The sequence below is a fragment of the Mastigoproctus giganteus genome, chromosome 6 (genome assembly GCF_048544385.1).
Source record: "Mastigoproctus giganteus isolate SK-2022 chromosome 6, ASM4854438v1, whole genome shotgun sequence".
NCBI classification, from domain to species: Eukaryota; Metazoa; Arthropoda; class Arachnida; order Uropygi; family Thelyphonidae; genus Mastigoproctus; species Mastigoproctus giganteus.
In genome coordinates, this window is record NC_143580.1 from 91,422,061 (window position 1) to 91,438,881 (window position 16,821).

At 38.3% G+C, this 16,821-nt stretch overlaps 1 protein-coding gene across 2 annotated transcripts in view; it reads left to right on the top strand.

The window, feature by feature from the left end:
• The window catches only part of LOC150084461 (cell adhesion molecule Dscam1-like), a 631,783-nt gene that overhangs the window by 481,157 nt on the left and 133,805 nt on the right, over positions 1-16,821 (top strand). For both annotated transcript variants that reach the window (XM_090376086.1, XM_090376087.1), the window contains exons 8-10: positions 7,648-7,809; positions 9,358-9,642; positions 14,043-14,162. In XM_090376086.1, the coding sequence (XP_090232212.1) occupies positions 7,648-7,809; positions 9,358-9,642; positions 14,043-14,162 (567 nt within the window). The remainder of the gene's footprint in view (positions 1-7,647; positions 7,810-9,357; positions 9,643-14,042; positions 14,163-16,821) is intronic.

A 16,821-nucleotide genomic window follows, 5' to 3' on the forward strand; every position in this document is an offset into this window, starting at 1 on the left:
AGAATAATTGAACATGATGACATGCTGTTGTGTATATATGCTCATATGTAAATTTAACATCTGTTGTGTATATATGTTCATATATAAATTTTTCATTCGGTTTCCTACACTTGTATAATTAGTAATATTATTTTTTTCTCTTTTCTCATCCTTGTTTATCACAGTGTATTAGCCTTTACTGTAATATTGTATTAGCCTCTGTAACCTTATATTAGACTTTGTAACCTTGTATTAGCCTTTCTTCAAGAGCTATAGTGGGCCACACTGTAAACCCCTGGCTTTTAGCCGTGAAGGGTATTGTGTACGCATGTGCGTTTGTATGCAATAAAGAGTTCTTCTTCTTCTATACTTGCATAGTAAAGCAGTCAGCGGGTATCCGTGGACTCATAAGATCGTTCAAGTGGACGGGGAGACCCATGGGCTGCTCTTCTGGTCAGGAACCCGGATCTCAATGCATTGTCACCAAAATATCACATTACTGCCTTCCCTGGGCAGCCTCTGGCCATATCATCACCCCTTCAGGGGAATTTTATGCAGTTTCCCTTTACTCTCAGCCCCGGGAGGACATTCTCCTGATTATTAGATACAAAGGATTTTGCTGGAATTCCCAAATGCGAAAATAATCGTTGCTGCCGACGTAAACTGCAGGTGGCCAGCGTGGTTCAATGAAACTCAAGATAGACGAGTTTCACTGAACGACGAGGCACAAACAACGGACAAATACTGAAAGAATATCTCTGAAACAGTTGTTTCTCAATTCTCAACCAACCAAATAACCTACCAACTTTCTCTAGTACAATGTGGGATGCCACAATTGATATCATCCTGGCCACAAGATCCGTTGCACAACACCTTTCATCCTGGACAGTTAGAGAAAACTGGACCACCTCGGACCACGGTGTAATAGCTTTCCAACTGCATCGATCAGTAAGCCGACAACCAATTATAAGGCAAACTCTCCATAGGTTTCCAATTGACAAGGCAAACTGGCAGCACTTTAAGGATTCACTGATTATGACCGCTCTCTCTCTCTCTCTCAGCACAGTTGGACTAGACGCGTACCAGCACCAAAAGGCAATTGTAAGCCTAGTCACCGAAACCTCAAATAACTCTATTAAAAAGAAGAAACATTCTCTAGAAGCCCTACCGTGGTGGTGACCAGAGCTCCAACAACTGCGACGTGAGGTTTACACCCGACGGAAAAAATTTCAATGCGCGAGACAGACATGGCCGGAAGCGAAAATAGAGTATCTCAAGCAGCAGTACCGAACTGCAAGAAATTAATACACAGCTCTGATTAAACAAAGGAAGAAGCGCTCCTGGGAGCACCTAGTCTCTACAGTTGGAAATATTCTGCTCCATGGGGAGTGGTCTACAGAGTGATCACAAACAAACTCCCCAGGGGAGAAGTCATCCCAGCCACCAAGACGCAACAAGACACGTATACAAAGACATGGTCCGAATCTATAAATAACATCCTTGACCCCATGTTCCTTCAACACACGCCACCAAACATCCCAGAGCAAATACTACTAGGTGAGGAAAACAGCACATACAATCACGGCCCAAGTGGAAGACCGTTTCACCAAGGAAGAACTGGACATCGCTGCAGCAAAAATAAAAAAACAAGAAATCTCCAGGAGAAGATATGCTGGAGCCCGAGATCGTAAAGAAACCATCCCAAATGAGATCTTAAACCTCTTCAACCATTGCCTTGAAGCAGGCCATTTCCCAGCAGTATGGAGATCTGCAAAATTAAGGCTTATTCCCAAGAATCCGACAAACCCCCAAGACCTTTTCCAGAGTCATATCAGCCCATCGCTGTTCCATCCATACTTAGAAAATTCCTAGAACATCTAAGCAATAGAATAGAAATTCATTACTCCAAGGTTGGCCTTCACTCTGAAAACCAATACAGCCTTAGGAGGGAATGCTCCACGGTGGACGCCTTAGAGAATATCGTCAAAGTATCTACCGCTAATATTCATAAATATTTCCTTGTAATTTCAGTCGATTTTTCCGGAGTGTTTGACTCCCCCTGGTAGCCAAGCGTCCTCGGCAGACTCCAGAAGGCCAAACTACCAGCTAATTTGTACAATTGTATAAAAGTTATCTCGCACATAAAACAGTAACCGTCAGTACTCCGTACTATTCAGTTACATGACCAGTCTATAGAAGATGCCCACAAGGCTCAGTACTTGGCCCATTTCTCTGGAACGAGGTCTCGACAGCTTTCTAAACCTCGAACTTGGTGATGTGTGGTCATAGGCCTATGCGGATAACCTGATTCTGATGCTGGCGGCAGACTGAAGAACTCAACTAGAGATCTCTGCAAACCGAGCTATAAATATTCTACAAGACTGGGCCACCCAAAACCACTTAAAGATATCCCCAACGAAAACCTTCTCCATCCTACTTAAAGGTTCTCTCAATATCAGAAAGCTTCCCCAGAATTCAGGAAACAGCAATTAAGCTTTCCACCGAACTTAAATATCTTGGTATTCTGCTGGATAAAAATCTGTCATTCACACCCCATCTTACTTACCTCCGAAGAAAAATCAAAAAATATTCCGCACTAATAGCTAGAGTCACTCGCCCTACTGGGGCTAAAGAAGAGGACCCTAGCCTTCTTCTACAACGCAGTATTCTTACCATCAATAACATACGCATCAGGAGTCTGGTTCCACAAGGCGGTAACAGCAGTAAACAAAAGGAAGCTAGAGTCCATTCAACGTTCAGTCCTACTGACAATCTTGAAAGCCTGCTGTACTGTAAACACCCACGCCCTCCAGGTCCACTTGGGCGCCCTCCTCCTGGACCTGGAGATCGTTCGCTTTATTAACTATAAAAAGGCAGAGAAAACACCTGCCGAGACTATACAACTGATCCAGCGAATTATCGTAAACTTGAGAAAAAACACCTTCTCACCCACCTAGAGCAGGCCTAGAAAACTCACTGGACGACCTCGACAAAAGGGAAAGTCACCCGAAGATTCATACAAGATAATCAACTAATGTTTCCCAAATGCCCAAAATGGTTTTTACCGGGACTACTGACATCTTTACCTACTCACGGGACACGGCGCAATAAGAGAGAAACTCTCCAGTTTCGGATTGAGTGCACCCCTCTCTGCCACTGTTGACAGCCAGAGACGTGGGACCACCTCATGCACCACTGCCAACTATACGAAGACCACCACTGCCTCTTAATAACCAGAATACGTTTCTCGCCAATAAACCAAGAACAATATCTCTCGGAGAGCGAGGACAATTATAAAGCCTTGACGCAGTTTGCGCAGGATCTTTTTACTAGAAGAAGGACATACCCACAACCTTAATAGGAATTTTCCTACAAACCAACTACTCGTCATCCAGAATAAAGATCATTAGATGCCTCAACCAAACAAAAACCTAACAGCTACAATCTGAAGTAAACAAATCGTTAACTTAACCAGGATCTGGTCACTCGCTTAAACTGGAGCCATTATCTGAATTGACCACTCAAACGTACGGGACTTGTCCCAGGAATGGCACAGGAAGACCCCAGAAAGACATTGTGCAGGTTGCTGCCGAAACGTTTATTTGGCGATCTGGACCGGGTACCCTCAGCCGGTTCACTTTCCATCCCTGCCACCCCCTATCTTCGCCTGGTGAGACATGGGCTTGTCCCACCGACTTTTGGGGTTATCTTCACTATTGACCCCATATTTCAGTTTCTCATCCCCACAGTCTTCAGTCTCCCTTCCCTCTCTAGCTATCTCACGTTTGACTAGTGTTTGACCCATGTCAAAAGTACACAAGCCCCACACTCAAAAATAATTTTAACTCTACCCCGCATAACTTATATCTCTTTCGGCCTGACCCAATTTCTGGCGTTTCACCCCCCCCCCTTTTTTTTATAGGTCGTAGCCACTGAAATTTCAGAAAATTAGGTGGCAGGACCTTCCAGAGTAAATAGTAAATTTCTAAAATACTGGTGTACCTGGTCTGCCTCCACGAGGTTTAGTGTGGGCAATGGTGGGAGACCCAACGCCTAAAAGACCAGATGAACAACGGTACAAAACATTACACACCACGATATCCACACACTTTTAAACCTCTGGCTCTACAGTGTTCTGCATCACATCGCAATGTATACTACCCGGGGATGGGGGGGGGACCCCTGGTGCCGTTAGACCCTAAACACACACTATATACTATAAAAAGCATGCGGGGTGATGAGACATCATTACCACAAACATCGTTTGCAAATTTTTGGATTTCAGTCGCACTTTCTCATCTTGAAACAAAATAAATTCCGCTCTTTTTTCGCCACATAACACCGTGACAACTATTTAGATAATTATGCTATGCAAATTACCTTGTAGAGGATATCATTCACATAAATCACTTGCCACGGTGCGTTTTATCACAGTCCTACTTACTTTTACTTGCATACCATGGAATCAGTCCGGGAACTTAAATGTTAGACCTTTTATGTGTATAATTATCAGTGAAAAAAGGTTAGGTTAGAATTGTGTTAAGCGTCAAAGCAACTAAGGCAGTGAGGCGACAGTATAGTTTGTGTGTGTGTAATCACATGTATTTTTCGGTCGATTTGCTGTTTTTTTTGCATGAAAAACGCGAGGTTTCGAAAGGAAAATAACATTCGGCCAACGCTTGAGATTGAATAATTTATCCATGTTGTGAAAAGACCAATTAAAATTCCTTGCATCATTGACGAGATTCGAATTTTCTCTTTACTGCCCGGTGTGACAGGACGGCGATTATAATATCTGTACTACTCGCTGGTCAGTGTTAAAAGGAAACGAAACAACGGAAACTTAATGTACAAGATTCTTGTAAATTAATAAATTTTTTTTTGAGATAATAATACAAATGAATTAATTAAGTATATTTCCTGGAAACAAGATGAAACTTTAGGGTTAAGGAGGGGCATATGTTCCTTCTGTCCGCCCCTGAATACGTCCCTGATGCTAAATACGGCGCTGTTTCGTTTATTCTGTCTATCTTGTGAACTCCTCTGACCGTTTGGTTGTCCTGGAGTTAAATAGAAAAAATTTATTTATTTTATTTTCTATCTTGTTATGTTCTATATTTATGTTCTATCTTGAGGTGAAGTTCAAAATGTCACCGCCCAATATGACGAATTTCAGATCTGTGGTAGTGCGAAGCCGTGAGACCTAGCTGCATTACCAGATGGCTTTTAGTCGGGTATCTGTCTACTATCGAGAAATCTATAACTGAAGGGACGGCTCCTGATACAGTTTGAAAACGAGGATGGCATCCTTATGCAGCCGTCGTTGACCGAGCGATGGCTTAAACCACTGTAATCTTTCAGCCTAAGCGACACCCTCGAGATTCCCTGTGATAATGTTGGATCTTCTCTACCCTTCCTGTGCACCAAATGAGCAATTTGAGCACCGCGCTCAAAACAAAATGGTGAATAGGAATTTGTAGATGATTACCCTCATAATGTCTACGTTCTTACACGATAACGCTTCAGAAAAAAGCATAGAAGAACAACTGTACTCGTATATTGTTTACACTTTTGACCCTGTGTGATTATTTGTGACTAAAATTCTTTTAAATTAGTATCACTTTATTGTTGTAAAAGCTTGTGAATCTGCTGTATGCGAATCAAAACCGTTCTTGAATATATGTTTGTTTACGATATTGACTTCGAATTTTCATCCAAAAACGTAGATCATCTGTCATTTCGAAAGCCTCAACCAGGAATTGAGTTTGATATTAAGAAATATTGAGTATTTAATACGAAATGGATTAATTAATGCTTTCGGAAATAGTTGATATTGTAAATCGGGATATTAGAATTATAACAGTTGAAATAGTAGTGTAATGGATAAAGGAGTTTCATGTACTTTTAATATCTTGAGTAATGCAGACGTAATGCGTTTTTAGGCTTGTTTAGCATGTATACCTAATACGGGTATCGTCTTCACCATATGAGGCCGTCCTTCTACCAGCCTCGACTCCCACTGGATTTGGGCTCTTAGAAATATCTGTGGGACCTTAGCGGATTCCATTAAAATCGGACCAATAGAAATCTGACAATTATTTTTTTGTCCATCTGCATCTCATCTAATTTTAACAAAATTTTATTTTTGGGCCTTTCAAAAAAATTTGCTGAGCGATCCCAAATTTTATTAAAATCGGACCAATAGGAATCCTGAAATTATTATTATTATTATTTTTTTTTCTTACATATCACATAGGTTATCCATATCCGTATATTGTAGGTGGAGTACTGGATATTAAGTTTATTAAAATTCGCTAGAATGAATGAATAGTGTAGCGGATGCACAAACACCAAATTTTCTCGATTTGCACTTAAACGCCTGTGCTTTTTGTTCTTTATTTGTTATAAATCATGATTTTTTTTTATTTGCTAACTCCTCTGAAAGCTAAAGCACTGCATACGTTAACTAACTTTTTCCCCCTAACTGATCCATTTTTGGAAAAATTCGAATAATAAAATGACAGATAGAAAATAGAAAAAAATGTTAACCGGAAGGAAACTTACTAATGAAATAAATTAACTATTAAACGAATATAAATCTTATTATTATTGTTTTATTTTTACAACCAATTTTTTCGGCATTCTGTGATTCAGTTGGATCACAAATACAAATGCCACCACTGGAGGCTAGTTTAAGTGGATTGCCCTGACGTGTACTACAGTCGTTAAGAATTGACCTGATATGGAATCCCGTTAATGGCGTGAAGAATGTTATGGTGTTTTTTACAACGTGGCTTAGTTATAGTTAGGTCTCCGGCGAAGGTAACTTTACATTAATTTTTTCTCCCAGAAACTTTGGTTTTCGTCTATTAAACTGCAAACTGAAGAATACACCCAGAGATATACATGCCTCAGAATCTTATCTTCTTTAGCGCATAACACGCATACAAGTCGATTGCCCTCGATTTTAGCGCAATGGATATAATTACCATTCTCTCCACCCTGGGTTGAAAATGCTCGGGTTCGAATCCCCTCACAAAAACGACAAGAGGAATTTTTTCACAACGAGATTGTTTCACGCTGTAGCTGAATTAGACGATCTCAAGCGAGGGTTGCATGGTTTATTCTTCTGGAGACTTGGGTTTTTCGTCTAGTAAACAGTCAGATCGCCAATAGAATACATTCGATTTACAGATACAATATACTTTCACCTCATAGGCTTATTTGCTTTCGCACTGAAACAAACACATTTTGGATTGGTGATGTAGAATTATACTAAATGTGTAATGAGAACACTGACTGTTCTCATTTATAACAGGTATTTTCAAACTCACAACATGAGTTGTTTGTACTGACTTCATAACAGAATTCCGAAATGGGATCGGAAACCTAGACTGGAAATGTTGTATATTTAATATTCTGGATGGAGGATTTCTGAACATTTCTGAGGATTTCTGAGCATCAATTCGTGTTAACGAATTGTTGCTTTCAAAATATGGAGTTAAGTGTTATTAATTTAATTTTTTAATTCTTACTTGATGCCTTTGAATCAACTTAGAGGTAAAATAGCTTTGACCTTTATAAATATTTCAATTATTAATTTTAAACTTTCTAGAATAACTAATTTTATATTATATGTATGATTTACTGGATTCTATTTTTCTGCAGCTGGTGTTCGACTACCTTATAATCACAGACAAAAAGTTCATGACAATGGAACATTAGAAGTTCACCATGTGGAAAGAGCTACTGATCAGGGGCCGTACACTTGTATCGCTAGAAATAGAGAAGGTCAGAGTGCACAGAGTACGGTTTTTGTTCAAGTTCAAGGTAACGTTGTGGCAATCATGTGCCAATTTACACACCCATCGAAAATCATTAATATGAAATTCACTAAAGGTGTTCAGTAATGAATAATTATTGCATGCATATGAATTTCCAATGAAATTTATCACAACACCACCGTAATCTTTTAGTCAAACTGAAATTACAGAAATGCCTTGAATGACCTAATAAGGTCCGAAATGGTCATATGAGGAATGAGAGTAAGTCTCTGTGTTTCGGATCAATAGTTAGCAATTCATAACCTAGTTTATTTGGTGTTCCTGATTTCTAATGTGTTACCAGTTTAGGCTTTGTACAATAAATATTTGGTTAGATTTAATTTTCGAGACCACAGCGAATTTTACCTTTTTATTCTTAATCTTAGAAGAATTTAGTTTTGGTGTAAATTTTCTGCAAACTAGTACCGTATCTAATACGATCGTAGTACAAATGTTCTTTTGTATTTTGTGAATCTAAGGTTTATTTACCTAATGCTCCTTTTTATTTATGCTTTTTTTCTTTTTAATTAACAGAATTTGGTTATTATTTTTGCCTTTCTTTCTTTAAGTAACTTAGTTTGTTTGTTTTGTTGACTTGTTTGATATTCAGATTTCTCCAATTTATTTAGTTCCTTGTGTTTGATTCGGTATCCCCCCTATACATTCAGATTATGTTTTGCAATTCACCCGGAGTTGGATGTGTTTGTTCATTTGGTTTGCGTTTCGCCTATCTGTTCACTGATGAGGACCCAATAAAGTCCGAAAGACTGTATGAAGAGTTGCAATATATTTCTGTTGTTTGGGAACACTAGTAAGCAATTTAAAACCTTCTTTATTTGGTGTTCCAAATAAACATAAAGACTTCATTTTTGTAACGGATCTCAACTTTTAGGCTTTGTCCAATATATATTTAGTTCGATATAAAGTTTTGGAGAGAACCGTATATTTCGCGTTTTTATTCACGTTCTATGGATAAATTGTGCGAAATAAAAACTGTGCGACGTGCATAAATTATTACCTTGGCTTTTTGTCCCTTGTTACGCGCTGATTGCCGTTTTGCTCCATCTGAACATTCTGAATGTGGCCCGTCCCCCTTGTTCTTTGACAGCCTTATATAATGCGAGAATTTTGAAAAGGAGGAACGTATTTCCAACAGCAGAGATCCTTAGGGTGGAGAAATAGCTATGATTTCGAGGGAGATGATCCTTTGTACCTTAGACACTTTCTCCTCTGGGTTTCGGTTGTTTCTCCTCTGGGTTTCTTTTTTTTTCATTGAATTTTAAGAAACATTTAATTGAATTTAATTTAAGTTTTTTTCTTATTATACAATACTAAACAAACATATAGCTGACAGACTACTGATTTTATAAATAGCAGGCAACACACTATGCAATATTGGCAGTATTTTCTTTGTTAGATCATTCACAACTGTTAATGCTGAAAATAATATAGTTTTTTCTATAATTTTCTATATATTTACCAAACTGCTATTTAATATATTATTCTCTTCGTTGACTTGACTCATGAAACTAACAGGAATAATTTTTATTTTCAGTGAAACCAGTTATTGAGCCATTTATCTTCCCAAAGTCACTCCGAGAAGATCAAAGGGCATCTGTATTGTGCACAGTCAGTAGCGGGGATCTTCCAATAAAAATTCGATGGTTCAAAGATGGTCAGCCAATTCCTGAAAACAGTGGCATTCGAGTGAACGAAGTGGCTGACTACTCCTCTACTCTTCTTTATGAATCTTTAGGACTAGACCATAAAGGAAACTATACCTGTATAGCTACCAACGAAGCTGGAACTGTCAGTCACACGGCTACAATGGTAATTCACGGTATGGTGTTTTCTCTGGAGTAGACGCGTGTGTAACAGATACCTTACTTTACAGGGGTAAAAACAAATCTCGTTAAATTTGACGAGTGCAGAAATACACCAAGCGAAGAATTATAAGATAAATACAATAGGTGAAGGCAATTAATATCACTGCATTTAATATGTAAATTAAATTAAGTGCAAGTAAAGTATAAGACTAATAATTGCTTGTCTTTCTCCATTCTCGTGGAAAAAATCAAGATTTCCAAATTTACGAATACTTTGCATATTACTACTACTAACACGCTTCCGTAGCCGAGTGGCATTGCAGTAGCACACGCTCTTTGAGTAAATACGGTCGATCTGCCAACCCGCACTGGACCATCGTGGCAGATTATGGTCCATTTTCCCTCAGCATGAATTGTTGAGGAGGCTTTCATCCTGCAGTGGGTTGATAATGGCTGCAGTTTTACTACTACTAATAAGCTCTACCAACAGAAACAGCCAGACATAACGACCACCCTGTACACTTAGCCAGTACGCGTCACGTGATGAAAATCCTCCCAAAATGTTGAAATAAAATAATAATAATAAGTAGCGCTGTGATTTTCTAGAAGGATTGCGTCCATAAGAGCACAGTGCCAATATCAAATGCCACAAGGAAGACAGACAGGTGTCATACCCCCGTCAATTTTATCGAGGTGATGATCCAGTGTGAAGAAACGAAGACAGAAATATGGGTGAGCCAGACACTCCAATGTAGGCACTACAAGTCTAGAATAATCTCCAGCAATACTATAATGATAAAGTTGGTTCCCAATGCATTGGTCACCAGTGGAATGCTTTTCCCCCGAGAGCGAAGTATTCATTCTCGCCATCCAAGATCAGGCAATCAACACTAGGGACTACAGAAAATACATCGCTACAGACCCTGGAGTGAGAGACGGCAGATGGTCGCGATGCCGCCTTGCCCCAGAAACAATCCAGCAATTAGCTGGAGAAAGCAGAGTGATTACCCAAACGGAGTACACTCACTGCACGACCAGGTTGCCAGGAAAGGACAGTGCCAGAAGAACGGAGAAGATGATTCTGTACAATCGGCTGGACATAACCCTCACTGACAAGAAGGAAAAGACTACCTATCTGATCGACACAGCGATGCCCAATTCCAGGAAACGAGCAAACGATCAGCTTCTGAAACAAATAACGATCAGTAACCTCAGACCCTACTAGTGACCCAATAACCACAAACTGTACTGGGACCATGCACCATAAGAACAGACATGACGATCCCTCATAACAGACTGAAGATTAGCTGATTAACTGAAGGTTAGAAGATAGCTGAGCCCGAAACCAGCAACTTCCAGAATTTCGAGGAAAGGATCAGGAAGTACCCAGACCTTAGACTTGAAGTTAAAGAGATGTGGCATATAGAACAAGTAACGACCATCCAGATCACCTTGTAACCCACCTAGCAGTAATAGGCCTCCCAGCGAACACCTACAAAAAATTGTAGAAAGCCGCTATCTATCCTGAACACCTGTAGGAAAGTCCGGGAGTTGCTCGACCAATAATTATACTTACAAGGTACTCCAGAAAGCAGCGATTTTAAACACCAGTCAGATAGTTCCTCGGCAGTAAGAGTCATAATAGCCAAACATAACAATTGTCACATGCAGGTGGTACTAGTAGCCATCACTGGGATATAAAAACCATAAAGAGAAGAAGATAACAATACAAAGAGTGTAAATGAAAAATAAATCAGAAAAAGTGATGATGCGAAATTTCAAGTGCAACTATAAATAGATGAAACGCTAGAGCCATAGTAATCCTTCTGCAACAACAGAAAACAAGGTTTTATGTTGTTGTTGCAGAAGTTTAAAATATCAAATATGATAATCCTGATAAAGGAGCAGAAACTTTCCATTTTTATCTGTTATCTGTATTTGTTGCAGTAAGATATCTTTACTGCAACAAAAACTGCACGTGGTGTAAATTGTAATGTGGCCCATCACTGCCACAAACTAGGAGTTATATACAGTTGTGGACTATACTGCAAATTACATTACGAGGGCTGTTCAGAAAATAAAGAGAACGCGGCTGTTACAGATGTTATAATCTAAAAGTATTTGGCAGTTAAACTCTCTCAAAGTAATCTTCAGTTTCGAAAGCCCTAGAGCAATAGTTTAAAGGTAAAAAGAGAAGTAAACTTAACCAAATTGAGAAGAGGATTAACGATTCTTAACTGCTTAGGATAGGTTACTATTGCAGCTTTGTTCGGAATATTTTTGATTTCTCAATAGAATGCCCAAAGTATGTAAGAGAACGTCAGCTATCTTTTGCAGCTCTGTTGGGAAAATAACAATCATTTTTAAGTTAGAAAATTTTTTGTAGCCAACAGAGACGATATTTGCGATTTCTTTTATTTCCACCTCCTAATTAATGCCCTTGTGGGTAGCATAGTTGGTGGAATCGCCGTCCTTACCAAACCGGTGGGAAAAGACCTGAGTTCGATTCCGTCGATAAAGTGAGAAATTTTTATGGGTCTTTTTCACAGCATCGCCAAGGTAGTCGGTCTCAGGCGAGGGTAGTATGTTTTTCTCTTTGTAACTCGGGTTTTTCGTCCAGCAGAACAGAAAATCGAACACAGAACACACGCAATTTACAGACAGTATATATGGAGCCTTGGTATGGCCTTGGTTTCCGATGCTCCTAAAACCCTATTCCAACAACCTCATAATTAAAGCCGTAACATGGTCGAAAAAACACACCAGGGCACAATTACACAAGCGATTAAAATGTGAAACATAAAACAATATAAATATCGACTGTCTTTGAGGTGTTCCTCCTTCTTGCGGAAAAAAAGTCACGAGAATAATGGGAAAAGTGTGGCTCTCAAAGGTTCCTCATTGCCACCACCTTCAAGGAGTGAAAGCAGAACGCGTTATAGTGCTACTCCAATCGTACATAGATTTTTTTCCCTTTTTTTTTTTTTTACTGGAGGAAACTTGGGCGGCGTCTTCCATTACAGTGGGTGTTGAGTTTTCCTTCGTAAGATTGAGCCCAGGTTTCATCCACCACGTATATATGTTTTCCGGAAAACATTGCTGTATTATGCACATTGTAATCTTTTACAATGTGCTTTTAACCAAAACCAGACTGTTAGTGGCATCAGACTACTAAAATGTTTTAGATCAACTTCTACAGAGACAAAAAATATTTTGAGAGAGTAACCATCGAAATCTTATAAATGGCACTTATATTTTTGTATTGCCATTACTTTTTGAACAACCCTCGTGTAAACATTGATTATAAAAATTCTTTTAAGTAAAGAAAGTGTGTTATTATAGCCCTGTTTTTTATTTTGTCTAGTCAGTATCAATATAAATATTGTTAAAAATTCAGAAGTTGCTTTCAAATTCATCATATTTTATTTTTTCCTTATTCGTGGGTTGTAACAAAAATGATTCAATTTTTTCATGGTTAAAGCTATGATATTTTTCAAAATATTGCATAAGTATACTGTATTTAGTGTGTTTATAAACTCATTGTTCTTTAGTTTTAATGAGATCATTTTGCAAGCACGAACTATCTGCAAGGAAAATTAAAATTCTCTTGCATTTGCTAGGTTTTCAATTTCAAGTTTTTTAGCCTATATAAACAAATTAATCTGTAAATGATAATCGTAAATTAAGCTTAGTTAACGAAATCTGAGGGTTTATAAAATCTGTATGATGTATAAATGTATAGTATATCCCTTGAAATAAAAAAAATAATACAAATGTGAATTTTAATATTTTTGCTATTATTTTCCATTTAAGCATCTATGTTTGTTATTTGTAAAATACGCAGTTTTATATTAAAGTGGTACAGGTATATGCTTTTTCATTTTGGTGAGAATTCAGCCATTTACTCCCATATAAAAGTACAAATAGAAATTCTGATTTATTGATCAATATTAAGATTTTTATTAAGATATCATGCTTCTATATTTGCGAGTATAAAATAATGATAATGCTTAAATTTACGCAGCAAATAAATTTGATTAATTTTTGTTTATTGTTACTTCAAATGTGATTTACGAGTGGAACCATAGGCCACCGAGAAAGATATTTATAAAGTGTAACTTTTCTATAGAGAATTGTGCCTTTTAATATATCGATCCTATCAATCACTTTAAGAAGGAGACAGCTTAGATACCACTGTGGCGGATCAGATATCTGGACTGAAAGAAATGGCTGTTCAGAGATTTGTTTCCACACCAGATGTCGCCAGTAATAGTCTCTTACGTTCCATTTAGGGTCACCTCTAAGGAACAACATAATCTCTTCTGTAATGGTGGTTATTTATAGTAGGACATATCTGTTCGTATTCGCTAAAACTACCGACATCTGATCTCCTATTTGTACCTTTCTCCACTAGTTCCCCCACGCTGGGTTATTGAGCCTTCGGACATTTCAGTCGTAAAAGGACGTGGGATTACAGTTGACTGTCAAGCGGAGGGATTTCCTCAACCAAGAGTTCGCTGGACCAAGGCAGAAGGTAATTGTGTTTCTGTAGCTTGTTGTGGGGACACGTAAGACGCGTGATATATACTCAGTAGCACGTGTCTAAAGTATTAGATCTTTTCCAAAAGTGCCTTTCAAACTTTACATTGAACTTTACTAAACTTTTATTCTTTTACCTGATTAACTGCAGAACTTTGACTTAATATTTATAGAAAAAATCGATATTTTAGGAAACTATTATATAAGTCAAAACATAAAATAACTGTCACGATATGTAATGTAATATTTTCAATACATGTTTTAGCAATATTAACGTGAAAAAATTAAATGGATGTTGTTTTATGATATCTCAACCCTTGGATGGGTTGTTAAGCTCAAATATATATCTTTCTTTAATGTATTAACTGGTTGAGAAAATGTAGGGTTCAAGATGAAGGAGCTGTAAATGAATAGAAAAGAAATAAGGCTGGCCAAGAAAATAATATGAGATTGGAGGAAAATTATGTTTACTTCTTAGGTACGACCATGCCATTTAAGCACGTTAGGCATAAATCTGTCTAATTAACCATTAACGTGTAAACACTATTAGAGGAAACAATTAACTTATTTTTATTTGTGTCGTAAGTAAGCTAATAGATCGAGTCACAGTCAAGTTGTATAGACAAACCCCATGTAATCTTTCTGAGAGAATCCGTGTTATCAATTGATTCAACCACTGCTCATCTCAGTTTCCCGAAGTATCCGCTGTATAATTTTTTTCGCGTCAAAGGTGGCACTTGTGCATATGCAAACTTTGATATTACATGTCAGAGAATTAGTTATTTGGAATCTCCTCTTTTCATTCTTCTTTGGCTTAAAATTTCTCTGCGGCATTCTGTCAAATTCATCTGTTGCCCCTATCGTTCTTCCAACCTACTAATCACTTGGAACTCTTTATCTTCTTCTCTTTGAAACTTGACTTTCTCAAGTCCACCTTTCGTAACAGTGGGGTAATTTTCCTTGGTGATTTTAATGTTTACAACTCCAGCTGGCTTCCGTTTTCTAGTCACACGAGCCTATCTGGTCGAGATGCTGAGGCTTTTGCAAATACCATTGACCTCGCACACGCAGCCAACACGCTTGATCTTTTTCTTACAAACAACCTTTTTAAGCATACAGTCGAGATGAATGATTCACTAGTTACCCCAGATCACAACTTGGTGATGGTCTCTTATTCAATAGAGCCTTTCTCTCATGGCCACTCTCAACCTCGTGTTTGTGGCATTACAAGAATGCAAAATGGGAGGATCAGCGAGATTAAATTTATTATTTTCCTTGTTCGGATTACTGTTTCAAATCTAAAGTCAACGTTTGCCCAGATCGTGTCAGTGAAATTATTCTTTTAGGGATGAAATCCTCGTTCCACACTCCACTTTAAAATCTTATCCTTTATCTGAACCTTGGTTGTCAATAAATGTGCTAAGGCTGTTTAAGATATTGGCTTGTATCCAAATCTCCAGGTTCATTTTCTGCCTAAAGTTCGCAACAATTGTAAAGCGATTATTAATCAGTCAGTCCAAACTGGATTTGGAACAGGCTAAGAGTAGAAAACTTGCTTCTTGTCCAAATTGGTTGTCAATAATTCAGATCTCTTGCCAAAGCTGTTGGCCGTAACTTTTGGACATCTCTGTTCCCATCACTGTCAAAACTAGATGGTTCTGTTGCCACTTCAGCCAAAAATAAAGCTGACCTGCTAGCATTCAACTTTTCTTCTAACTCTGTGCTATTCCCTTCTTCACTATAGTCCTGAGTTCACCTATAGAAAAGGAACGTGCTTGCTGTACCTCGATCCGTTCCTCTAGGTCCTCCAGAAAATGTTTATAGGATTCAGTTCTGAACGCTGGACTAGGCAGGAAAATATTGGACTTCATTTTCGTGCAAGGTTTTTGTATTACTCATTATCTGGAAGTTTATTTCCATAGAACGTCTAGAGAATGGGCACCAAATTATTGCCAAGAATATCTTCGGACTGTATGGCAGCGTTGATTTTTCTCACTGCTACCAATAGTCCGTGTTCAAAGCATGTGATTTTATCCCATGCTACCACACCACCTTCTATGAATTTCATTATGGGCACAATGTTCTGCTTCAGATGACATTCCCCAGTTATTTGCCACACCTATACTCCACTCGAAAATCATGTAATGATGGATACAGTCGATATGAAGACTATGAAATGCGACCTATCACTCTATAGGACCCCGTTTATATCGTTCCATGGTCTTACAGCCATGAACTAGGCACCACTACAAGCTACTTTTGTGATTAGTTGATTTCATGTTGAGCTTGTGACCGATACAGCTGTCTACGAACTATGGGCGAAGTTATGGACACCTTTGAAAATCTGTAGTAGAGCTGCTTCCAAATATGTCGCTCTGTTCTCGTCATTACTGTCTCTGGGGGGTCCGTAATGTCTCCCTGTAAGGTTTTGCACACTTGCATCGCTCTGATTTTTTTTTCGTTTAAATTTTTTATATATATAATTAATTAATATAAATGCAAGTTTTCACTGCATCGGCTAAGGTTAATTTTGCTTGGCTCAAACGTGTCGTTTACGCACTCAGTGACAAACTGCTGGTATAGAATCCAACGATTAAGTATCTTTGAAAAACCGGAAGCGTCTTTCCACGTATCATCCCGCTTGCTTCTGATAT